The sequence below is a fragment of the Columba livia genome, chromosome 3 (assembly GCF_036013475.1).
Source record: "Columba livia isolate bColLiv1 breed racing homer chromosome 3, bColLiv1.pat.W.v2, whole genome shotgun sequence".
In the NCBI taxonomy this organism is placed as follows: Eukaryota; Metazoa; Chordata; class Aves; order Columbiformes; family Columbidae; genus Columba; species Columba livia.
Genome location: NC_088604.1, coordinates 102,116,582 through 102,143,923, shown reverse-complemented (window position 1 = coordinate 102,143,923; position 27,342 = coordinate 102,116,582). Strand labels below are relative to the sequence as shown.

The window sequence follows — 27,342 nt, the reverse complement described above, 5'->3', positions numbered from 1 at the left end:
TGCAGATGTATGCAACTAGCTCAAAAGAAAATGGCTGGAAAATGGATTCCAGATCATCAAAAGAACAACCTGCAACTGAACCTACTAAGTTCACATAAACAGCTATACATTTTATCTGAGAGGAATGGTACACACATGCAAGATTCTATGTTATGGACCAAATGCAGAGCAGAAACAAAAGAAAGGATATAACATCCGTGTGTTCACCCCTCCACCTTTCTGGATCACAACAATAAAGTGAAGCAGCACAAAGCTGATGCTTTGTAAAGGAAATTTCATTATTCTAATGTACTATTGGAGTTTCTTTAAATGGTATCAAGTGGATGTGAACATAAGTCACTCCACAGCACAAATACCAGACAATGATATGAAGAACACAAAGAACATAATTATCATTCTCACAAAGCATTCTGTATCCATCTGTAACACAGTACCAGGTCTCATATTAAAATACAGGATTTCTGGATGTTCTTTCCATTTCAGCTACTAAACATGCCTATATTTAGGCCTATAATTTCACTTCTCATTGTCTCATTTTTGCCTTCTGCAACATGGGGATATTTAAAATCTACAGATTCCACTGGAGATAGTTTATGACTAGAATATTTAAGCTTTGTCATAATATAAATAATAACTTGAACAAGAGTGACAGAGGAAGATTGGGTCTTCATGGGACATTAGTCAAGAATATCTATAAATATTCCTATATTGCAGACAGTATGGGAGGTCATAAAAGCCAACAGGTAAAGAGGTTACGAAACATATTTTAAAAAAGGCTTTTCCACTATAAGGCTTGCACAGCACCACCACAATTCAAAAAGTGCCCCGTCCTTGGAAGGCATGTCATTAAGGCAGATGTGCTGTGATCTTACAAGTGTATCTCCTCTGCTAGCTGTTCTTTTCCACTCAGCGGGGATCAGGAGATACCTTCACAACCTTTCTTTTTTTAACTTTAATTCAGAACCGGTAACAGAAGCTGGGTTAGGAACCCTGGAGCGTGAACTTCTCTCATTTTCCCAACACTGACACGGAACAGACACTTTCTTGCCCTACCTCACTATTGTGTTTCAGACACAACCAGCCAGGACACCCCGCAGCTGGGTTATTCCAAGAGCTCATGCCGTCTTTGTTTGCTCTCCCAAAACTGGGGAGAATGACAATTAGTACCACAGCTGTTCGTTAGGATCTCAAAAACCAGCCCCTCATTTCCCAGGCAGGTCTGTGAATGCAGAAATCTCAGTGATCATTAAAATTAAGTTCAGCCATCTGCACGGCACAGGAAGGGCCCTCGGGCCTTCTCCCGGGGGTCTGCCCAAGACTGACGGTTTCATAAATGCTGAAAACTAAGTGTGCACTAAAGGGCTTTTTCTGTATCTGGCATGTGAAGATTGTCAGTCTGCCGGAGCAGATTTGGTACAGCGCAGACAAACCCTGCCCTGCTATTCTAACAGCTTTATTGAAAACGTCAGCATCTAAATGCAAGGGAGGACATTTCACTCCCAGCAGAAGCAATTGTCATCCATATAGCAGGTATGATGTAAAATCATTGCACTCTATTTTTAGGCATTACATTGCTCTTTGTAATTGCATAGTGGCTTTATGGGGCCTGATACTGACTTAAATCCACAATGAACATTCTGTTAAACACAACAGTGATGTTTGATTTAACCCCAGTTTCTTTAGTTTTATTAAAATGTAAATATTTACTTTATTGCATATCAAATCAGAGCAAATACAGTCCATTAGCAAGTCAAATTTTGCCAGTATCTTCAACATAGTGCTGAGGAACAGATGCATAAATTACATTACCCCAAGCAGCTGAGAAGTACGCTGCTCTCACGGGTATGTTACAGGCAACAGTTACTCAAATACATTTTTGCTCCTTCTTCAGCCTTATTCTGCTTTTACTTGTGATGTTCTGGCACTGTAAGGACATACATTTACATATCCTCCAGAATAATACTGGACGAAGCTGAATTGTGAGGCAAGAGGTCGTCTATTACAGGGTAATAGTTTGTTTGCCACTCTCATTATTGAATAAACATTTAAAATATGAAATTAATAGCAAAATGCAGTTGGTTAACTTGGAATAGTTTCATGACTAATAATATTATGAAGACCCATATATATCTCCCTTCAAAAGATATTTCGGTTTCCATCAGGCATCAGACTGGCAAATCGTCCTTTCTCCCTGGAGTAACAAGGGGGTAAGGACCAAGCTGTGACTGAATCACAGGTTTGAATTCTTCTCTCCTGCACTGGTTTTGTAACTTTTCCCCTTACGATCTACTCCTGCATTGAACACCTGTGCAGGCATAGCAGGATACATCTTTTAATTATCCTTAAGTAAGCACACAGACATCCTTAGGTAATGATTGCTAAAAATAACAATTGTTATGTTCTAACTTTTGAAAAGTGCTGATTTCAGGAACTTGTGAATTTGGCTAAATATAGTGCTGGTACAATACACATAACAAATGCACATCGGTAGTGAATTAATTGCCTGCCAGAAATACTAGACTTTCTCTATGTTCTTTAGTCCTATCTTAAGGACTTTCTTTCCAGATAGGGTACTGTATACAAGGAAAGGACAAAAGGGATTATGTTCGATACTTTTATTGCAATAGCAATACCTATCTAGTAAATATGAATCTGATATATTTACAATAAAATAAAAAGTGTGACAAGAGACACACTATCTCTAGTCAAGCAACATTTATGGGATTATTTGGACACAAAGTACAAATACTGCCAGCTCTTTGGTCCCAATTCTACTTACAGTTCTGCAAAGCAGCTACAGTGCCAATTTCCACTCTTTATGATGAAATTAAAATTATGTGGGTGCCCTGGAGACTGAGTGAATAGGGCACACACCCATTTTATCCCATTCTACACTTCATAGATGATAAATATAACAAGAGACTAGGCAGAGAAGGCTTAAGAGAGGAAAGGAGAGAAGCTTTTCGATTACCTGTAGCAAATTTCCTATCAGACTACAAAAGAGGAAAAGGTGCTTGAGAAACCAAGGTACTGAAGGCCTAAGTTTTGTCTATACTGCAAACTCATTGGAAGATTCAGGAAAAATCCTGATGTCCCTCATGTTTCCAGATGCAAACAAAACCTCTATCAAGTGTGAATCACTACCAACATGTGAACTTCATCCTCTTTAAGGCAAGCTGCAGAAAACAAACTAATATAGAGGTGGTGAAAGTCTAAAATAGTTCAGTTAAAAATATTTTACTTGTTTTTCCTATATCCCCACTTTCTCTGTCGAGCTACTTTCCTCTTTCTTTCATTTGTGCAACTTAAGGACAGCCCCACTATTTATATGAAGAGCAGATTTTAAATATATGTCATGCCTCTTTTGACTAACAAGAGATGCTGTACGAAAGCTGTCTAAAAATAACTCAGACATAAGTCATGATTTCCATAAACTAAAAGTTGTATACTGATACATTTTTAGCTAACTTCAAATTTCATCCTTAGAGTGTAAAAGGTTACTCGTTGCTAATATAAAAATACTTTGTTAGAGACATTCTGAAGGCCAGAAGAAAGTTGGCTTTATCATCTAATACCAGTTTAGCAGTATCTTTCAAATAAGTAGTGAAAACCACACCAGTTACATGTCTCTCACACACACTAACAGGGGACTTATATTAAATTAGTTTTATGCAAGATATTGTATTGACAGTCCAAATCGTAACCCACAGAATCCACACAGCATGGCAAGCTTACATCCTACAAAATCTACAGATCTAATTAGCACTTTAGAAGGAGCAATATCCTTTATTCCAGTGCCTGCATGCAAACTCTAGAATTTCTTCTGCGGCAGCTTAGGAGCTAATTATGTGTGCGTATGTCTAGCAGGGGGGTGTAGCTCATACTCACTACAATGTCGATGAGATCTATCTCATCATATTGTCTATGTTTATTAGTAATGCTGTAGAACAAGTATCACAAGACTAAGCATACAACATTTTACTCCCAACAGTCATAAATTGGACTACGGTAGTCTGAGTCTGATTCCAGACCGGGCTGGATTTGAACCGCTGCTGCAGAGATAAAAGACTACATGCAGTTATTAACTCAATGATCCATCAAGACCTCTCCAAACAACAAACATTTTAACTTCAACTAAAACTAAGAGATTCAAACTATGCTTGCTAATAAGAAAACTAAGTAGCTCTCTGCAAACTAGATTTCCATCATCAGATCAGCTGCACAGCCTTTCCTTTCCTGTCACATACATGTCTTGTGAGTGTAAACAAATGCTCTTCATATTTCTTACCACGTTTTTTTTGTTGTTGTTTTTGTTTGTTTGTTTGTTTTCTGTAGCACCTGGCACAATAAGGTTTTATTCTTTACCTGAGTCTGGAAGCACTGCAATAACACCAACACTAATATAATAGAAAAGGAGAGCCAAGTCTTGCTGAAAGGAATCTCAGGCTGAAGCACAATAGGACCTTTAAAAGATCAAAGCATCCAACTAAGGAAATAAAAAAAGAATGCAAAATTCAATCAGTGGCCAAACATAGGACAGCAGAATACACAACTAATCACAATAAAATCAGATTTGCTCCTGTATTATATTTTCTTCCAGAAAGAAGACAAATAGAACATCCTAAAACCATCCATTTGAATTTACTGAAGACACCTTTAAAATGTGAAGATTTTTCATATGATAATGTTAATTCAGAATATCACCATAATCCAAATAACCGATCTTACGTTTAAACCTCTAAGAAAAAAAAAGGATTACTGAACAACTGTTTCATATTCTTATTGTCTATCAGGCCAGTTAATAGAAAGCTCAGACCTTGATAAAACTAGAGGTAAAACTGCAATCTGATCAAAAGGCACCCCGAATTCTTGGAAATAAGTGCCAGCCACCTTCCTTCATGACACAGTTCTCTCCCAGTAACAGCCAGACACAAAGGGAAGGAAACAATTTTACACAGAGTAAAGCCTTAGCAGCTCAAGTGAACTGCTACAAAGTCGTGAGCTGAATTGTCTAATCAAAAACTTGTATTACTTCCCCTCATTGTACTCAGTGTTTGATCTTTGTGGTTTCTTCTGAGTTTCACTGGGAATTTTTACACAAATTCAGGCCTATTTAGTCATAACCACACCAACAAAGCATTACACAGTTTTTATCTAAGTGGTTTCCAAAGTATAAGAACTTAAAATCCAAATCTAAGTCCAGGCCTATTTCACATCGGTTTATGCTTGAATATCAACAGATTTCTTACCTCAGAGCAATAAACAGAAATTGCTCCAAGTTCTCAATGACAAGGAGAGACCAAGAGTGCCCACAGAAGCCTTTTACAGCTGTTTTTGCTGTAGTTCAATCTTAGAGATGAATGATAAGCATGAACATCAAACTTGAAGTCAAACACTTGCTAAATCCAGGGACATTCAGAAAGCTTCTTGATATAAACCAACTCTGTTTTGAGACACTGAAATGTAGTGCAAACATTGGAAAAAAAATCATTTGAGATTATAAAAATATTTTTTAAAATACACAATATTTACTTAAATCAATTTCTACACAGCAATGTCTGCTTCGGTACAAGCTTCTGTACTGCATTGGGTCACAAGGAGGAAGAGTTTTGAATAACTACCTGGGTACCTGCAGTATGTTTTCTATCTACATAGTTCTATATTAATTCTTCAGAAGTTATCCACATTGTCTTTTGATTAGGGTTTTTGCTCCTAGTCACTTGGTAGGAAAGGTCTCCTGATAGAATTCCTGCTGCCCAGATGATTATTCAAAACTCAGGAGGTATGAAAAGAGAGAGCATTAGATATATCAAGAAATACAACGTGTGCTCAGAAAACAGTAACAACTATGAACCCTTTGGTCTCTAATGAGAGAGGACAAAGCTCATGTGCTCCCTCATTGTAACAATCGCTGTTAGAGGGAAAAATGTCACATGGTGCCGTTTTTTGTTCCCTTTTCATCTTTGTGACAAGAGCATTTTATCAGAACTGTGGATACATCACCCTCTTTGTCCTGCAAGGTGGAATATCACTGCTGTTCCACAGTCCAAAAATACCTTTTGACTAGACTAAAAATTCTGCTTTCCTCTCAGATAACACAAGCACCTAAACTTCAAAGACAAACTGTTGACTGCTGGTTAGGAGGTGCTGAATATAATGCATACCACGAATCTGGTATGTATTTACCTTGCAGACTTATCCCTCTAGTATGGCTATGCTGCAACATTTTCTGTCAAGTCTAACTTAATGAGGAATTAAAACATCTTTACTGAGGTTGTAAAAATATATATAGCACTGCAAAAAGTAAGACTATTACTGCTGTTCCCAGTTCTACAACAAACTCATTTTCTTATTGCTACAGTTTCTGCCTATGAGATTTTTCAACTCCAGGAAGAATGATTCCTTCTTACATATGGATGGATATGCACCAGTTTAAAAATTCCTTGTGATTATACACCACATTTGCTAAATTTGCTTATATAACATTACATTAAGCTTTTTAATGAACTATGCTATAGGCTTACAGAAGTACTCTGCTAATGACTATCAGCCTGCAGACTGACTAAAAGAATGTCATGCATCTATAAATCCCTAAATCCATGACAAAGCAATCAACTGACATATCAAGAAACACACACTTAAAATCCAACACATTATCTCAGGCTCTCCAGTGACTATGAGGCAGAACAACAGAAGGAAATTATCATCATAATAACCCTCAAATGTGAACGGTCTGTGAAATCAGCTACTGTGACACCTGACACTCTCCAAAAGGATATGTCCACTGTAGCTGCTACATGCAGAGAATGGCAGGAGCTACTGGTAGGGGAAGGTCTGGAATCTAATAAGGTCCAAGTATAAAACTATTTCATCTGGTAGTTACTCTAGCGCATATTGGTCAGTCTCCTTCATCCAAAACATGCAGGAAGGAAACTGTCAGATGAATAAGGATAAACAAGGAAAGATGGGGCTACTTTTTAACAATGCTGACTTCCCATAATATTTATTTACACATAAAGTAGAGCCACCTTCATACTCAGAAAATACTGTTTTCGTTTGCTATTAAGCAAAAATATACCATGAGTTTTTTCCAAGCTTTGAGTATGTGCATTCAACACCGACAAACAGGCATGACACAGACACAGGATCATACCTCCCTTGGTGTGGTGGTTGCAACCCCTCTGCTCTCCTGGGTCACTCCACTGCCTGGTTACCAGGGCAGTCAGGCACAGTTTGGGGAAAACAATTCCAATTGTGTGAATGCAGTGAGATGGAGCACTGAGGCACCTCCCATGTTCTCGTAGCTCTGCTGAGAACAATTCCCCATTGTGTAACTGCAGTGAAGGTGGGAAAACTTGAGGCACAAGTGTGGTGAGCCAAGACACGAAGGCACAACCCTTCATACTCTTGGAACTCCTGCTGTATGGGAATAGACCCCCTTTCTGCCTGGGAAAGGTAGCAATCACCAGTCACTTTTGACAGTTCGGTACAGGTGCTACCTGGGACTCAGCCTGAACAAAATGGTACCAGAACGATACGATCTAGAGAGCTCTGGATGCTGTCAGAATATTACCTCATCTTAAGAGTGGCTGCAATGGAAAAATACTGGCTAAAGTCAACAACCTCATGACCCTACAAAAAGTGATTCTAAAGTGAGGCCCTCTGAGCTCTCCTGGGTCACAGTGGATGTGACTCAGCATCTCCCTCTGAGGTGGGATGTCCCTCAGAGACATCTCATGATGAACTGATGCCACAAAGCCACAACTGAGAATGGACTTCGTGAGTTTCAACAAATCACCCATTCAGAAATGATGATGCATTAAAGTGAGCAATTTGCTTAAATTGAAACAGAAATTTAATAGGTATACCTCCACATATATTCCACACACATATGCACAAAAAGCCATAGGTTTGTGTGTGTGAATATATTCAAATATCCATGGATTAATGTGCGCAAGTATGTGTGTGTTTATAGATTTGTATGTAAGCTTTTAATCATATATCTCTGTGTCTATATGTAAGTGATATAACTGTCTCTTTTATATGTACAGTGTGACCCTTGGTATCATCAAATCTGTAATCGAGTTGTTGTTTTAATATCCAGAAATCCCACTGAATTGTTTTAAATAATTTTGTTAATCAGCTGTTGATTAAGCATTATTAGAAATCATATATTAAACTTGTGATCTACCTTAATAAATCCTAAATTGTTGCTAAATCAAACCTGTGTAACATTCCATTCTGTGACTCTTGGAATACTCCATCCACAATTGAATCTGTGGTGTTAACCCACAGCCCTTGAAGCTTACGATTCATTACTCACGGATATGAACTACTTTCATACACACAAGTAATTTTGGTGGGGTTTTTTACAGAACATTTAAACACAGAAGCATACCAAAACAAAATTGGATGGAGACACTCAGGTGTCTGGAATTATGTATTAAGCTTACTAGGTTTTACATTTTATTTACGTATCTCAGTCTGAATGGATTGTCTTCTATAACTGCTATTTAAGGGAACATTGGTTTTGGTTATTTACCAAAATCTGTAAATACATTAAAACATAACTGTGATGTGTATTAGGGTATATACTATGGAATATAAATTTAAAAGATAGATGTATTTTATTTTTGCAGAGCAGAAAAAACAGAATTGAATGTGGTAAACACCAGAACTATTGAGTACAGAATAAATTTCCATCACTGCTACCACAGATCCAGCTCCACTGGAAACCACAGCAACAGAAGTCCTAAAACATCCCAAGCATTGGCAACCATCAGCCTCCTAACTAAAACATTAAAACTTGCTTCAAAAAAGATTAGGTGAACAGGTCGTGTTTTATTTTTTTTAAACACCCCAGCTTCTGATTTACAATCTGCTGTTGCTACCACTCGTACTGGAGTGTTGAACTGGTTAAGTTTGGTTATTCAAAAGTTGTCCCTGCAGGGTTTTTGTCTGCATATTTGTTTGTATTTTTCAAGACAGTTCAAGTTCATCTGGAACATCTTTGATATTAATGTTACCTTGCCTGCGGTTAGATTTCTTGCTGAATTTGCTCTCTTCCAATCATCCCTTCAGGACTTGCAAAAAAAACCCCAAACAAATAAAATCAAGAGAAAGGATTGAGCTCTGGTACAATATTTTCTTCCACTTGCAGTTTTATGAATTTCATGCCTAACTTAATCAAAGTGCTCCACGACAGTAGGAAAATGAAGAAAAGTCTGTCTTTTATCTACCTCAATTCCCTCCCTCCCAGGTGAATTCCATTTCCAGTTTTGCTGTTCATAAATCAATCTTACTTTAGCTTAAAAATAAAGTTGACAAAATTTACCTATATTGTTCAACACTGTTTGGCACGAACAAACTGCAGTCTGAAATACATTCACAGAGCAGGAAGTGAGTTCAATCAACTCTCCTACTTGGTAAGGATTTCTAAGATTAATTCAAAAATTATGACTCATAACCTAATCACAATTTACATTTCCTCAAAGGTAAAGTAATAATATTACAGTGGTTGATTAATGAAATAGTGTTTTAATCTAGGAAATTCCTGATTGTCCTTAGTGCTAAAAATAAGTATATACACAGAAATCAATCACGTGGATTTCTTCAAATACAACTGCAATTACAATTATATAATGTTGCTGTCATCATTAACCAAATATACTTTAATAAACCCACCACAATATTTAATCGCAAAAATCATGGTAAGCCTATATGGCATACCTCACCCATCCCACTCCTCAGCAGGACTAACGAGCCCAGAAGTCTGTCCTGCAGTACCTTGTACTGCTTCTACTAGTGCAAGGCAACTCGTTCACAATTGGTTGTGTGTGTGTCTGGTTGATGGCAGAGCTCAGAGGGTTGTGATCAACAGTGCAGGGTCTGGTTGGAGGTCCATAGTTAGTGGGGTTCTCCAGGGGCCAGTGTTAGGTCCAGTCCTGTTCAACCTGTTCATCAATGACCTGGATGAAGAGACTGAGTGCACCCTCAGCAAGTTTGCAGATGATACCAAACTGGGAGGAAGGGCTGACACACCAGAAGGCTGTGCTGCCATTCAGTGAGACCTGGACAGGCTGGAGGACCGTGCAGAGAAGAACCTGATAAAGTTTAATAAGAGCAAGTGTAGGGTCCTGCACCTGGGGAGGAATAACCCCAGGCCCCAGTACAGGTTAGGGGCAGACCCGCTGGAAAGCAGCACCGCAGAGAAGGACTTGCGAGTTCCGATCAACAACATGTTGACAATGAGTCAACAATGTGCCCTTGTAGGCCAAGAAGGCAAATGGTATCCTGGGGTGCATTAAGAAGAGTGTGACCAGCAGGTCAAGGGAGGTTATCTTCCCCTTCTACTCTGCCCTGGTAAGGCTGCAACTGCAGTACTGTGTCCAGTTCTGGGCTCCCCAGATCAAGAAGGATAAGGAATTACTGAAGGGAGTCCAGCGGTGGGCTACAAAGATGATGAGGGGCCTAGAGCACCTTTCCTATGAAAAGAGACTGAGCAAGCTTGGTCTGTTCAGACTGGAGAAGAAAAGCCTGAGAGATCTCGTCAATGTTTATAAATATCTCAAGGTTGGGTGTCAAGAGGATGGGACCAGACTCCTTTCAGTGGTGATGAATGATAGGATGAAGGACAATGGGCACAGGCTGAAGCATAGAAGGTTCCATCTGAATGAGGAGAAACTTCTTACTTTGAGGGTGCCAGAGCCCTGGAACAGGCTGCCCAGAGAGGCTGTGGAGTCTCCTCTGGAGACATTCAAGATCTGCCTGGACACCTCCCTGTGTGATCTGCTCTGGGTGAACCTGCTTTAGCAGGTGGGTTGGACTGAATGATCTCCAGAGGTCCCTTCCAACTCCAACCATTCTGTGATTCTGTGTGACAGAAACCTATCCTTATAGAAACAAAGGTAACTTATCAAAAGGAAGCACAGACTCCACAGCATTCGCCAATATTAGTGTATGTCCTATGTGAATCATGTAACGCTTGACACATCCGTGGCCACACAATGGCATATTCACCAGTTTACCGAGCACACGAATGAATGCACACACATATATATACTATAAATCCCCCAAAATACACTGCTAAATGAAATTACATATCTGCATCCTGAGATAACCTTGTTTTCTTCTAGCTTCAGAAAATACGCCCTTCCTGTCCTTTAGTTCAGGATGGAAGAGATTTGACCATGGCTATACAAAGTTCATAGCTTCTTTAGACATAATCAATCATTTTCCAGTAAACAGAAAACTTAGGCTAATCCAGTTCTACAGCACCACAAAGGCACGGACCTACATGCACATGCACTGGCACCATATATACCTGCTTCACATTATTCCTCTTCGTTTTAATGATATAGAAAAAATTTCCCCAAGCCAAACATCAGAAAGTGCCTGGATGCAGAAGGATTACATCCTCCACTATATTTTGGAAAACGTAAATAAGTTATATTATACCTGGTGACATAACACATACCTGGTTATAGTTTGTTAATAATCTTCTCCAAATATTTTGGACTTCAAGACATGGGAAAACAGATAAGTTGTGTTTCATAGAAAGAGAAACAGACCTAAAGCCTCACGATGTTATAATGGGGGATATATTTAGTGCTTGCTGAAAGCATCCTAACTGCTATTTTCCTGTATCTCTATAGCTGGCACTCAATTCTTCACTGTTTTTTCCAGAATTTTTGCCAACAGTGAATCCTTTATACTATATAAACTGAAGCTATTTTTAGAAATTGTCAGATTTGAAGACTACAAATCTTTGTAGTTATTCCACCTTCCTCTTCTTGCCTATAATCTTCCAATTAAAACAAACATTTCCCCAAAGAACTTTGAAGAAGAGGCTGCATTAACAAACTGTTTAAGTGAACCAGAAGCAAGCCAATCCCTTATGAATACAGAGTCTAATTAGCCAAAATGCTTCATTTTGCTGTATACAGTGGGGCTGAGGCTCAATAAAAATTAAGCACTGATGCAGGCTAGGCATTCCCATGGGGCTCACATATATTAATACATTACCACTCACTAGTTGCTTTACATTAAAGAAACTGGGACACAGCTTGAAACTGGCTGGCTGCCTGCTTGATAAAAATGGAAAGCTATTGGTGATAGGCATTTTCTCTTATTTCACCTCCCTAGTGTCATAAATAGGTGAAATAAGCACCTAAATGTGGCTCCTAAACAGTCACACTTTCATAAAACCATATCTGAATCTAGCTGTTAGCTTGATTAGGATGCAGTCAGCAGTCCACACTTCAGTTTTAAACTTTTTAAGCAAAAGTGCTGAATAATTTAGGTAGCTCCATTACTAGTCTGCTGAAGGCAATTTATAGGAGCTTGAATATATAGAATAAAATAGTTTGGAACTATGATTATTTTAACTTCAATGGGACAGAACCCAGAGAACAATTAGTGTTTCTGAAAACTCTCTTTCAGGGTACAGATGAGTAACTCAACCCTGCATTTTATCAGCTCCTTCAAAACCCTCAGAAACTGAGGCACTCAGCATCCTTCTTGGGTCAAGTTAAAATAAATGCTATATCAACTTCTCTATTCAGCCAATTAAAAAACATACACATTAAATACGTAGCTAATAAAATGTTTAGTTTATCAAATAGTAAGCCACTATTAAAATAAAAAAGGTATTTCTAAAGCCTGCACTACAACAATATCATTGGTTTATAGAGCTATAAGCACCTCAAGCTGTAACTGCAGGATGATTCACTCCCTTTGAAAAGCATGTTCCAAAATGAATGGGCAGATGCTCTGAAGTTTCAGTTTTTATCCAGAAATCCTCCATTATGTTAACTTTTTTAGTTTGTCTTACTCATTCCATACAAGGTCATCATGACTTTCACTTCTGCAGTAGAACTTAGCCTTTCATCCATGGAGGGTGAGGATCATTCAAAGAGATGATATAGATGATATAGATCAAACAAATGCAGATGACCACTTGATGGCTTTAGTTCTCATAAACTCCACAAATCCTAGGCTAGTTTATGCTCACCTTTCGCAGGAGGAAGCAAATGCGCTCAATATTTCTCAGCCGCTCTCTCTGTCAAGAAAAAGTGGGGAAAAGGTGAAAGATTAACTGGTGTTATGAATTAAGACACTGTATTACAATTACAATGGGTCAAGATCAAAATTAATGTCTGCAGGGAAGCAACACACATTATTAATCTGAAACAATAGTATTCACTTCTTACCTACTGGTTGCGAGCCAAATGATTGACCCATTTCAAAGTCCCAATAAGTTATTTTTTCAATTTTACTGGGTGTAACACTATAAACTGGGGATTCCAGCCTGTGTTAGCCTTGGGCCTAGTTGTGGTAGAAGTCAGCATTTTTAAGTCAGCATTTGTGGCTCTATGCAATGGTGCCAATCTATACCACAGTGACTTGTCTGCGCATTTTCAGGTACCCAACCTCTGGATTGAAGGTAATTCTGAATGGAAAAAACAACTGCACGGCAGGTATGGGAGCTCTTCCTCTGTCACTAAGAGTATGCCCAGGCAATATGTGATATTACAATTTAACCCATTAGTGAAGAATATCTGAAATGTCCTAGAAATTATGTGTTAAAAAAATGATGCATTCATAAATACTGGAAGTCACTCTAATCAAGCACTGTGACTAAAAAGATGCTCTAAGCTTGATTCACAGAAAGAAGTCCAAGACAAATTTTCTTTAGCTCATAATGAGAAAAATCACTAGAAAAATCAGATTTAACTCCGCATAACCCCACCACTAGAGTTACTGTGAAAGATTCTACTGCTGGTTCCAATGCAGAAGGCAGAGTGGTTTTGTTGTCCTCAGAAGACTACCCGGTAATACTTTTCATTTAGACATGGAAAAAAAATGTTCTGAATAATGACCTTTTTTAAACAAGTAATGTAACATACCAATGTGAGAAGCCAACTCTCCCTAAGCTTTTTGCTTTTCAAATGTTTTACATTTGCTCCAAGTTTGAGTTCTGATTCTGTTCTCCAAAGAAACGTCTCTTTTCCTGTCCCCAAGTTTCAGCCATTTTTTTTTTTAAATAGTAATTTTGGAGAGATGGTGGAAGCTTGATAGGCACCAGACAAACATTGCGCCTCTCTGTGGTATCTGTGATCTAAAAGAGATTCAGAAATTTCAGACTCCTGCTTGCAAACATGAGAATGGACATGTGGATGTGCCTGTAAAGCTGCAGAAAGCTTTTTCGCCTTTAGCAGGAAGTACATGAAGAGGAAAAGATAATCCTCTTAATTCTCTTTAGAGGACAGATGCCTAACTGCAGCTGGCCTTGGAGAAGTAGGAAGTCCATCTTTGAACTGCAGGTAACAGAGGAAACCAGGAAATTTTAATTAAATTCTCAGTACTTCCATTGTCTTTGCCTCTGATTTCTCTCTAATTCAACCTTCTCTTGTCAAAAAGGCTCTATCCTCTGCCTTGAAAACACTGTGGAAAATAAATAAGTAAACATCAAACATCCTTATAGTGCAATAAAGAAAACTACCCCACCAAATACATGAAATATGGGCATGAGCATCTATGCATAGGGAAAAATGAAAATACTCTTGACCCAATACATAAAAATAAGAAATACCTGCTAAAATTCTTCCTTTTATGTGAATATAAAAGGCATCAACATGTATACTGTGCAGAAGAACGCAATCTGAGAGTATTGTTCGAGTTACCACAGAAAGTTTCATAGGAGAGAGTGAAATATATCAACTGATCACAGAATACTTTGCTGTGTTTTACTGGAAACTCTATAATGAACTTTTTGATTACATCACTAATATGATTGAAACAGGGGTTTATTAAATCTATTTTTTTTTTAATTCTGGAGACCAACTCCATTACCATTTTAAAATAAAAGGAAGTTATTTCCATGGAGCATCTTAGAAGTTTAAGGAAGAAAATAAATTACTGGAATTTGGTACATATAAATACACATTTCTTGTGTGCCATTCTCAAGATGAGAAGTAAAAGCAGATAAAGTGAATTCAAAATCAGATTACTTCCAGTAAATTCAAAACCAGATTACTCCCATTGAAGCCCTTTATAGGATTTCTTCATATAATGTCTTTCTTCTATTCTTCTTTGCTTATGTGTTGGTGAACAGTAAACAAGCCTTCTTATTTGAAGATTCATGTAAAGATTATGCTTAATGTCAGTGGTCCAAGCAGTACCGCAAACAAGCTACTGAATCTGGTTATAATTTGTGGGCAACACAATAACTTGATATTCTGTAGAGATCAAATTCAACACCTGTCATAATCACTGTAATTCCTAGTGAGAAGACAGGGAGCCAAGTTCAGCTCTCAGTTCTGGTGGTACAAATCTGATACATTTTTGTAATAACTGTAGTCAGCAAAATTAAAGCTGTAATCTGGGGTAATTAACAGAAGAATTTTCATATTTAATGAGTTGCATTTTCATTCATTAGGTAACACCGATTTTACAGTCCCAGGCTGACATTTAACCTTTTCAAGAGCAGGTGCAGCAGAATGTGTTATTTACTCTTAAAGCACAGGACAATTTAGGACCCTGCCATGGGACAGAGAGATCTAGGAATGCACCTTTTATCAAATCTCTTCAAGCTTTTGACTCATTGATACAGTGTGGGAAAAGGTGGTCACCTCATGCTTGAACACAGAGAAAGCAAATTATGTCAAAAATGAAAACTTGTGCCATAGAATGAAAAGATAAAAAGAAAGCATTAGCATCTCATCATACATCCTTCAGTTTTTGAACTTCCAAATTATTTTCCTGCCTCCTTCAGCAAAAAGGAAAGTTATTAGCACAAAGAGTTGCCATCTGGCTTCCTAAAACTGGCCCAATAAATCAATTTTCCAAATTACAGTTGACTTCACAACAGACTCTTCGTCCATTTCCACACTCATACTGTCACTGACAGCTCAGTGCGTCTCCGTCTTTAGCAGCCGCTGCTTAGCGAGCCCCTGGTTGTACTCACTGCGTGGGCTGGGTTGCACTGATCTATTGGGCTCTTGAAGTCTGTCCGAAGTTCATCAAAGGCGATTATCTGAAAAACAGTTTTTTCAAATACTGTAATAAATGGTTATTCAAATGCTTATTTTTGCTTTAGGGCTTAGTTAGATGCATCACCTCCCTTCCTTCCTTTCAAGAGAAAATATGGGAAACTAGCTTCCCCGATATGCTCCTTTGAGAACTGACTAGTTAAAACAAAACATGGGATACTCTTACATACAACATCGAGAACCCACTAATCTGTCATTATGTAAAATCATATCCATAGCCTTTTCAGCATTGTTGCTTTCTAGATTTCTTGCCTCATATCAGGTATAATTTTTCTCAGACTTCCAAAACAACATAAAACTATTCCACAAACGAACACATCTCCACACTTGAAGGAAAAACTCATTAGCTGCCTAAAACACTGTGACGCATCAGATACGCTATTCCAGGTTTAACACATACACAACAGCCCCTTTTTATTAGTTGTTAAATGTACTTCAGTTATTAATTTTGAATTAGTGTCAGCTTGATTGTTATTAAGTCTCTATTCATTATAAAGCAAACTTCTCAAAATGTAAACTACTCCAGAGCAAAACATGTCCTTCATAAATTCCATCAGCTTTTAGAACCTTTACCTCAGACCTCATTAATGGAGACATGTCTTTTGCTCATGTCTTTTAGTTTCCCCTATCGACTGAGATTCAGACACACTGGTAATTACTGCCTGCTTTTAAAGGACAGCACATCAAAGTGTCCATCAAAATAATAATGCTCAATAATAGTTTTTTGGAAAGAAAACACCTCAGCATATTTCATTCAAAAATCCCAAAGCATGTTCTTTATTTTGTGTTTGTGTTCTAGTAACACCTTTCTTTCCGCTTGCTTCACCTGAGGAATGAAAGCTCACTCTGACAGACACCACATCAATATTAATATATGTTAAAACAATGATTTCTTTTCAGACAATTTACAACCCAGGGAAGTATTTGTTCTCAATAAACAGATGATGGAAGTACAAGGCAGCTGTTGGGTAACTGGCATATGAGTGGAACAACCATTCTGTGAAATGTTACAGCGTGCCTGCTGCCCAACTCTTCAAAAAGTAATCAATGGGGTGTCACCACAGACCTGCTGTACAGGTAAAATAAACTCACTTTACAGATATGGAATGCAGGAGCAGAAATCCTGAAAATGACCTACCCGTGATTGATATAATAATCTGGTGAGAGGCTTGAGAATAAAATCTAGAGCTACCATCCACAAATCTAAGCATTACTCCACATCCCACTCTAATGCAGCATTCATCACAATGAAGTGCATTTATTAATAAAATCAAAAGTGTGGCATTTTACAAGAGCACTCTGCAGAATTCAATTTATTCAACTATGACAAGTCACAGTGCCAGAATAAGCCACAAAGGAAACTATAAAACATGATTATAAGTGAAGCATTTCTCCCCATGGATGCAGTATCTCTACAAGTTAGGAATCAGATCTGTGAGGGATGTTTAAACTAAAGTAAAAGAGCAAATAACAGAAACTGTGAGAGAGTCAGAGTACAATCATGAAGAAAAAGGCTTATGACACCTCTATATTTAATACTTCTTGAACAGGTCTTCATATTCTCAAGCTGGGCCAGCTGTTAAGAAGGTAACAACCACACAAGTCAGACACACACACTTCTGTTCGTAATTGGGTATCAACATCAGCACTGACAGAAATGGGAATGGATGTCCCTGTTCATGGCTGTAACACCAATTTACTTTGGGATCCTGCACATCTCCCTCAAATTCTCTTTGTTTCACTGCACTGGTACTTACAGATGTAGCTTTGAAATAAAAAAAAAAAAAACCTGTTATGAGCGTTGAATGACAACTGTTTTTAATAATGTACAGTGGTAACAGCTTTTTTCTGTTGTGAATGTAGAGATGAGCTGAAATTTCCTTCAGGGAAAAAAAAAAAAAAAAGAAAAAAAAAAGAAGAAAAGAAAAAGAGTGACGGTGCTGCACCTTCCTTTTGGTAGTCGGTAACAGCAGTCAGGAGTTGGAGATAATCATCACATGGCAGACAGTGCAATATCCAGCTCATGGTATGAGGAAAGACTGGTCTGTGACAACACCATGAGGAACCCAAATACTGGAATCACAGGATGGATCCCCTTCAAGAAGTCCAGGGAAGCCTCTGAAGATTCACTGAACACAAAGACAAGATGATAACCCTGAAGTGTGCTTAGATGAAGGAGAACTAGGTAGCTCATGAAGGCAGGGCTCTGTTGAGCTAGCCTTAACTAATGCAGCTGAGCCTTGAAGAAATCCTAAATGACAGCTGCTGGCATGCAATTTATTTTATATTTTATATTTGCATTATGTCTAAGTGCATTGAAACAAATCTGACAGTATTAAGTACATTGTTTTCATAGAACCAGACAGTGTAAATACAACAATGTCACAGAAAAACCCTTGGGGAACCTGCAAATTATGACAAAGTTAAGACACATTCCTGCCACACCTGCAAGAAACAGATTGGGGTCTGGTATCAAGCACACAGGATTGGAGAGAAGGTTCTTCAAGTTCCAGTGTCTCTCTTGAAGGAGGCCAACAGAAATAAATCCTCCTCAACTCTCAGTATTTTACTTCATAAAAGTTCCATAATAGTTTATGCTTTGTTAAATCCCCAGGAACAGAAATCCAGTAATGACATGAAGAATCTATTTTAATTTATGAAAAAGCACATTCCTATTTCCCAGTCACAGTGCAAAGCCAGAAAGACTAATATTAGGCAGGCTCACAACTAGAAGGAATATAAAGGATCTCTCCCCAAGTTTGGGGAGGCTTTTCTTCTTTTGTTTGTGGTTTGGGTTTTAAATCTCACAATGCTGTGTGCTGCAAATGAGAAACGATGGAAACAAAACTGTAGCTTCTAGATTGGCGGTTGCTCACAATACACTATTTAACTTCGCAACAAATTATATTGTATTACTGAACATGAGGCTGGGTTGTGCTGCAGCATGGTTTATGTAATTAATTAGTAAACACTGTCCACTTTCAATTAAAAGTATGCTTGTGTAGCACTTTAATGACCTAGGGCATGTGTGGCCACAGTTGTCATTTTTCCAGTACAAAAAAACCCCAAATAACTAATGACTTGCCTCCTCTAAGTATTTCACAGGGCTTTCACAGGGGCTGCAGTGTCCTGGCCGTACTCTAGAGAAACTACCTTCTGCCCGGTTCCATTTCGGCTGGATGCAGCACAGCTCCCCGCTTCCCAAACACCATCCCATCGGAGCTGCTGAGCACTCTGCAACAGCATCCAAGTACACTCAGGGTCTGCTTCACCTCCCAAACTGCCGCTCTCATCAGGAACTTGACAGAGTAGCTCATTTGGAGGAAAACAACGTAAAAAATCCCAGTCATGGCACTCCACCGTATAAATTGGCATAATTTCATCTGTGTAAATGCATGCATTTTATAAACCAACCAATATATTTCAGTTATCCAATTTAATATGATCCGGGGCGGCAATCAAGACTACAAAACATATATACGTGTGAAACCAGCGACCGAATCTCTCCAAAGGCCACGCAATAAAAAGATCATTCCAAAGAAAAATGATCAGCCTCTAGTCAAAAAGCTAAGCAGATAGCATTTTAGAAACATGTGCCAGAGACTGATCTTACACAGAGGGCAAATTTATTTCTATTAGTAAATATTAGTGCTGTACACAGCTTTATGGAAAGATAATTAGGTCCATTTGATATTTATTTAGGAACTCCAAGAAAAAGAAAAACAAAACAAAACACACTAAGTTATCTGGTTAGTTGCAAAGCTATATCAGGAAAAATAAAAGCATCATGTTTAGCAATAATTTATATCATTACTGCAGAAAGGGGCCAGGAACTGAATGGGAAATTGATATTGAACTGTCTTCTGACTTGGGGCATTTTCCCTGTGATTCCACATTGGAAAATATTGCAGGAAGTTTGTTCTGCCACTGCCATGCTTCTTGTCTGGTGATAGAAGTGTACTTGTGGGTGTTATCCACCTAATAAAAGTAAAGGTTTATAAAAATACTGGTTGCATTCTCTGGTGATTCACACCATCTGCAATCCTCCTAGCTCCAAGCGTAAGTCAGCAAGGAGTGTGGCCCAGTTTAAACACAAACTGAACAGATGCGACTGTGATGACAACCTATGTTTCATTACAGCTACAATTGCAATGATATTTATAAAACTTGTTTTCATTACCCACACTCTCTGTACTCATCTCTCCAGACAATAACAGCTTTGAATAATGAAGTATTCACATAAGATTGAATCTGAATTTTGTTTTCTTCCTATGTTTATGCACCCAACAAACTTAAAATTTCACCTATTAACAGTAGGAATTAATTATGTTCTCTCATTTTCAGGGAAGATACTTTTTTTTTTTTTAAATCACTGAGCTCTTACAGAAATACATTTTAATTGAGAATGTTACATATTAGGGTAGCAGTAGAGTTGGTGTGGGTGTGAATTCAGTGACAGCAAAGAAGCTGGATATTATTGCTTGTTGGCATCTCAGAGAAGTTAAGATGAAAAAGAACTTGATAACAATCCCACCAACCACAGAACAGAACAGGAACACTTAACATATGTTTCCTCGTCACCACCCTGTCAATACACCACAATCCCATCTTGAAGACACTGTCTTTAATAGTTCGTTTACACAATTTGTCTACCCCTCCACCCTCATACACAGGTTTCCCAGTACCCATATCAGCAGTTCAGAGGCTGTCTGCAAGTCAGCACACAAACAGAAGGTGGACAGATTTAAGAGCAAGCTGTGCTCCTAAACTTCATGCCTGCCTGTCAACTACTGTATAGACATATTTACTGTGTTTGGGAAATAATGTTGAACATTTATCATGTTTGAACCCTGTTGATACAAGCTGAGTGAGTTACTCTTGGATTTCGTTGAGCGGAAACAGAAACAGACAGAACATGTGAGAGACAGCCAGGTCAGAATGCAAAAGGACCTGAAATGGGAGATGATGGAAGATGAGGAATGGAAGATTGGAACTGTTTAGCCTGAAGAAAAGGAGGTTGAGGAGAAACCTTATCACTCTCCACAACTACATGAAAGGAGGTTGTAGCATGGAGGGTGTTGGTCTCTTCTCCCAAGTAACAAGTGATAAGACAAGAGGAAATGGCCTCAAGTTGCACCAGGGAAGGTTCAGATTGGATATTAGGAAAAATTTATTCACAGAAAGGGTTGTTAGGCATTGGAACAGGCTGCCCAGGGAAGTAGTGGAGTCACCATCCCTGGAGGTGTTTAAGACACATAGATGAGGCTCTTACAGACATGGTTTAGTGCCAGTGTTGGGTTAACAGTTGACTCTATGATCTTGAGGGTCTCTTCCAACCAACTGATTGTATGGTTCTAGAAATCACTGTCTTCACACAATGGAGTAAGGGACGCACACCGAGAAATGCAGAGAATGGTGACATTACAAAAGCAACAGGCTGAATGAACAATTTTCCCTATCCAATTCTTATCATTATATGAAATTAATCTGAACAAGAAATTTAGCTATGGGATTGGTGAACATCTGTTCAAGATGGTTGTTCCTCTTTCTTCTTTCTCTTCTGTTTGAACTGATCTGGTCCAGGCTACCAAGCATTGTAAACACAGCAAGGAAAGCCCTTCCCCTTCCGCAAGGATTCCTCTGAGTCAACACCTCCATTGTGATCTCCAGTGAGAAGGGTCATTTCAGCTTATGCAGCTGTTGGTCACAATACACTCAATATTCTTGCGATATCCTATAAATCATAAGACATGTTAACTGTAGAATAATTTCATTAATGTTATAGTCTTTGATATGGCCCAGAGACCATACATGACACATCAAGTAACATAGATGTGAGATCTGAACCTCTTTAAGTACTATCTTCCTTCCCCTCACCAGGACGACTTCCTCCTAAATTCAGCACTCACAGAACCACAGCTTACTAAAACCAGGTCTGAATCAACCTGACAGTCTTCTTTTAAGAACACGATATAGTGCTGACATTAGGCTAGGAGAAAAAAAATGAAATCAAATAACTGCGAAAAAAATTCTGCCTGCAATACTAACAAATCCTGTTACACGATACTAAACTATACAGGAGTACAACAGAGAGCAATGTGTCCTGCTTCCGTTCATAAATGTAGAAAAAGGATGGAATGCAGGTTGTGCTATGACAGGAAGTACCCTCTTTTTTTTTACCTGCCAGTGCTTGAGCATATTATTCATCATTTGTTTTTACTGAACATTACTAAATGTCTGATGGGCTGGGGTGTCCTGAAACCAAGAGCTGGCTGCCCAGAAGAAACTGTGTCCAGCTCTCATTTTATATTGTATTGTAATAAATCAGTGTCTTTCTACAACATCTTGATTGCCACTGAGCTGCGCAGCTCTGCTTTCACAACCACTGAAGCCAGAAGGGACAGAACTCCTGCTGCAAAAAACACAGACTGCTGTTGCACTATATCATCTACCTGCAGCCCATCAAAAAAGGGCATTCAATAAAAACATGAAGGTACAGTGATAGGAAAATATCAAGAATGTGTGCATATGCACTTTATAAACATTTTATAACTACTTAAACAGGAAATTAACTTCATGGAAAGGATGCAGGCTCACAGTTCAGAATACGCGCAAAGCTTTTAGATCAGACCTACATTTCTTCATGACAGAGGGGTTATCAGTTGATTCACTTTATAGAACACCTGGAGCTGGGGAGACACGCAACTAGAGAGCGGTTCCCAGATTCTCTTCACCAGTCACCTTCTCCCTTCAGAAGAGGGGATGAAATAGGCTGTTAGTGCCCAAGCTATTTCAGGAGAAATGAAACAGGCTAAACACAGAGGCTGATGCTGCAGAGCATCGTCCTCTACGCTGACAAGCAGCTGAAAAATAATTTTGTTCCGAGTCTTGGGGTTAACTTTCATACCCTTCAGAAAATGTCCAGATCAGTATAACTCTCTGCTTTTCACTTCTTAAAGAGGGAATTTTTATATTCTTATTTCATACTTTCTTACTAAGATGTTACATGGTACTACCCACTCATGTTCTTAAGACTAATGGTCTGTAGCCAGCATTGGATCTGTACTTAACAAAGGTCCTGAAGGCTTCCTGGCAAGCCTCAGAGCTGCTTCATGTTCAGATTCACAGGTTCAATCTACAACCCACTGAAAAAAAACACAAAATTATTTATCACTATAGTAAACTCATCATTTCAGCAAGCCTGATACTGAAGCATATTCACTTTAAAAAGCCGGAGCTGTTCAATATTACAAGTTTACAAAGCTGTCCTTACTCATGGCCCCAGTGAGTAAGTTTTTGGGTGTAAAAAGGTCTCAAAGAAAGTAATAGTTCTTTGTTAAACAAACTACTACAATTTACTGGTGATTTAAGGCAGAAGAAAATAAAACTTAAACTACAGTTTGACCAACACATGGAAGTCAAAACACGGAAGTCATACAAACTTTCAAGGAAACATTACAGATTTGGTTTAGTCTCCTGTTTCATCTAGAAAGAATAGCTATCATTAGCATTTTGTTAAACAGCACAAGCAATCAGATCCTCATTTTTAGTAAGAAGAGATCTAGGCGTACATATCAGAGTTTTCAAAAACATTTTTTCTCTAAGTCAGAAAAACAAATATTTCCAACATTTCCAATGAACTAATTCTGATTTTCCAGATTTAAGACAAAAAGCAAAGTTTTATTCCAACACTATATTTTTGCTCTGGAATTTATTTTGGTTTTAGGAAAATCAGATTATACAACATAGCTCAATATTCCCTTATATTTATTTTAAAGAAGATACACTGCTTAATAGAGATTGAAGCATTTTATCTTCCTTTACAGATCAAAGTCTCTTGTTTGTCCTATAATGAAACAGTAATGCCAGTAAATATTATTAATTTATTGCCACTTAATTTTCAAAACAGAATCCAGAGAAGATAACCAGAGGAGACTTCCTGGGCTGTCAGCTTTAGCCCCCAATTTCTGCAGACACCACATCAGAAGATCCAAGTGGTAAATACCCCAAGCTCATTTTAAAAAGAGGGAGGAGGCAAATTATTTCCCTTTTCACCACTCCATTTGGAACACAACACAAACCTGCTCTGAAAGTTGGGAGCCTTCTCCTAACTCTTCAATTCATTGCATAGATACCACAAACAATGTATATCATTGCCAGGGCTGCTTCACTACAACAGCTACTTAGTAAAATGAGGAAGATTTATTTTGTGGGAACTTCCATCAAAATTGGCATAACTCCAAAAACATTTGTCTTCAATTCAGCAGAAACTCCATCCGAGCTCATGCTAATTGACATTCATACAAGCCCACACATACACACACAAATCTTATGCATTACAGCCCTTGTATGGGAATTAATAACAGAGCTAAATGATGCTGGCACTGTATCTCTATTTCATATTTTTCCTAATGTAAGTGGATTAGCTCTTGGGTGTCTGGAGCTTTTTGTCCTGACATCTGCCAAAAGAAACTAGATCTAACCAATCATTTTTTTAAGTAAGTCACATCTTGCCAAATGTCTTTAAGAGCTTTTACACATAAGGTACATGTATCAACTTATCCCTGCATTATTAACCCCTCACTTCTAGCAGTCGAGAGAAGAAGGAAGATTCTTATGAACACAAGAAAAGGGCCATGAATAACGCGATAGCACAACGACTGGAAGAGACATTTTTAAATGGTGAAATAAGGTTCCTGTTTCAGGCTTCACCTGTTTATCCAGCAGGCTCAGGGGACATCACACTCTCCTCTTGCCTATCTAAGGAGGGACAAATTCTGTGCCCACTGCTGCCTCCCAACAGAAGAGGTGTCCCTGACAGGGAAGCACAGCACAAATTTCCTCTGAAGACGACAAAGAAGGCAGGAAAATCCACCCTGCAGGTCAAGCTGTGGCCAAAGAGATAAGAAAAGCTGCTTGCAAGACACCCGTGTGACTGCACCGTCACAACTCTGGTTTGATTAGGAACAGTGTGAGCAGAGAGGCCTGACCCAGCTCTGCTCCCCACTCCTGCATCAAAGCCACATTGCAGGAATTTACATATCGCAGGTGTAGGAACAGTCTCCATAGCCAGCAACTTTCAAATTAGTGATGGCATTCAGTACATTACACAGAAATTTGAAGAGTTTTATACTAGCAGATATCACCACCGCTACTTATGGACTTCGATATCCCTTATTTGAAAAGATAATCCAAAGATGCACTAAAATCTGCTTCTTTAGATAGCAGTTCAGATTCAGAATGGCTTCAGAAAGCCCAGCAGGCCAAATACCTACAGTGTTTGTGTGGGTTTGTACTGCAGAGTTGTTTATTATTATTATTATTATTATTATTATTATTATAGTGCAGAGTATATTAACAGAGTTAATAAATATTGCCTGCCTAGTTCACATCGCAAACTTTCAGAATACAGTCTTAGCCCCCATGACAGGCATGAATGACCTGTGCTTTTTTCTAACAGGCAGACTGCTGCAAAATACGCTCAAATTTAAACATACATGCCCTGAAAAAGTACTCGATAGAGTCAGAAAGGAAAAAAACCCCAAATCATTCAGCTTCAACATTACTCATGTTGTAATTTTACATGGATATATTATCCTAACAGTGGAAATATGTAAGCCCATGTTTGTATCAAAGAATAAACCTTTAATCCTTGCCTATGCTTGGCAATGTTCCTTCCCTCACCCCTTTATTTGACCATTTTTAACTGCTTATCTCTCAAACCCAGCAAGTGCTCTGATATTTGTAACAGCATTTCCCCATTAACCAGATGGGTGTATCAGTCAATGCCTTGATGTTATCTCATATGACTGAGTTCCCTGCCTTCCTCCATATGATCTCAGCCACAAACCTGCCTGGTATTTCAAGTTGCCATATTGGGGCACATTTGCATCCTAATTATATTTAAAGTGAGGCTCAAATCCTTCTGGAAGCTGCAGTTACATGATCAATGAAGCAAGGACAGGACATAAAGCAAAATAATTTGGAGTGTTCTTTGCACTGTCAAGTATAATTCCAGTAGAAATCACCCCTGATTCTGTGTTAGTATGAAGAGCTCTCCTCTCCTCTATTAGAGTGTTACAGACAGCAAATTCTTAGAAAGATCATTCAAAATCACATTAATAAATGGGCAACCTGCCTCAAAAGCCTCTTCATGATTATCCTCTTCATCATATTTTATTCCCTGTCTATATCTTCTTGTTAAAGGTCTCCTATTAAAAAAGGGAAAAAAAAAGGATCAAACCTTTGTTTTCATTATACCCGCCCATGTAACTTGGGAGCTTCCAAAGCCAGTGTATCTGAAATGCTGGTTTTGATAAGAATCTTAATAGTACAGCCAAATAAAGTGCAGAGAGGAAAGTGAGGTGAAAGGTATTCCTTTATTATCTTATCTCTCCTCAACGCATTTACTTTTCTGAATATTGCACTTATTAATTAACCACATAATAACACAAGTAAAAAATAACTAACGATGCCTTGTAGTTATAAAACCCCGTTCAAGGCAATTAAGACCTTAACAAATGCAAGGAAAATATCCTTTCCATTTTGTATACAAGGGGGAAAAAAACAAAGCTCATAGAAACTAAATGATTTACAGAATTGATGGCAGAAGAACCAAAGGCTCTGGATTGCTGCACCATATAAAATGTTAAGGGAAACAAAGAATACTGTCAGTAGACTAATAACATATAAGAAGTGAAACTGTGTATTTCTATCTGATTATTGTACTGTTGTTCATCACTAGAACAGAACACTGCTTTAAGTAGTGCCTTTTTGGATTAGGATTGAAAATGATTTCAAAATCACTCAAGGGCAGAAAATTGTTCTATTTGTCAGATTTCACACTAACAATTGTATGGCATTTCCTTGCTCTACTTAACTTGAATTTCATATGCTGACACTATTAAACAACTCTCCACACAGAAATCCAAACACATTGCTAATGCAAAGCTCCTGTGGCTCCACCCACAGCTGCACAAAGATATACCTGAGCACCTAGTCTTCATCTTCTAATTGAAGTTCTTTTGTCTGTAAAAGGATATTATTTTGGCCAACATGATTTAAACCTTTTATGCTCTAACTGGAAGCTCAAGCTAACTTAACAGTCATGAAAATCTTATTGTAATTTCCTAAGTATTTAAGCCAGTTCCTAAGTATTTTTCAATAGAAACTCCAATATGCAAAATTAAAAACAGATAATCTCCATTATGCAAACACGATTCAAAAGGCTTTCCTATCTACCTATGGAAATGTACAGGTATAATTATACTGCCATGATTAAATTTTGAAG

The 27,342-nt window shown here is 38.2% G+C and overlaps 1 protein-coding gene across 2 annotated transcripts in view; it reads right to left on the bottom strand.

Annotated features, from left to right (window-relative positions):
- Nucleotides 1-27,342, bottom strand: part of CNIH3 (cornichon family AMPA receptor auxiliary protein 3) — a 53,088-nt gene that overhangs the window by 11,294 nt on the left and 14,452 nt on the right. For both annotated transcript variants that reach the window (XR_010471638.1, XM_065058589.1), the window contains exons 2-3: nucleotides 15,968-16,036; nucleotides 13,013-13,060 (exon numbers count right to left, since the gene is read on the bottom strand). Coding sequence is in view for 1 of the 2 variants with exons in the window: in XM_065058589.1 (XP_064914661.1) it covers nucleotides 13,013-13,060; nucleotides 15,968-16,036 (117 nt within the window). In the remaining variant the exon portion in view is untranslated. The remainder of the gene's footprint in view (nucleotides 1-13,012; nucleotides 13,061-15,967; nucleotides 16,037-27,342) is intronic.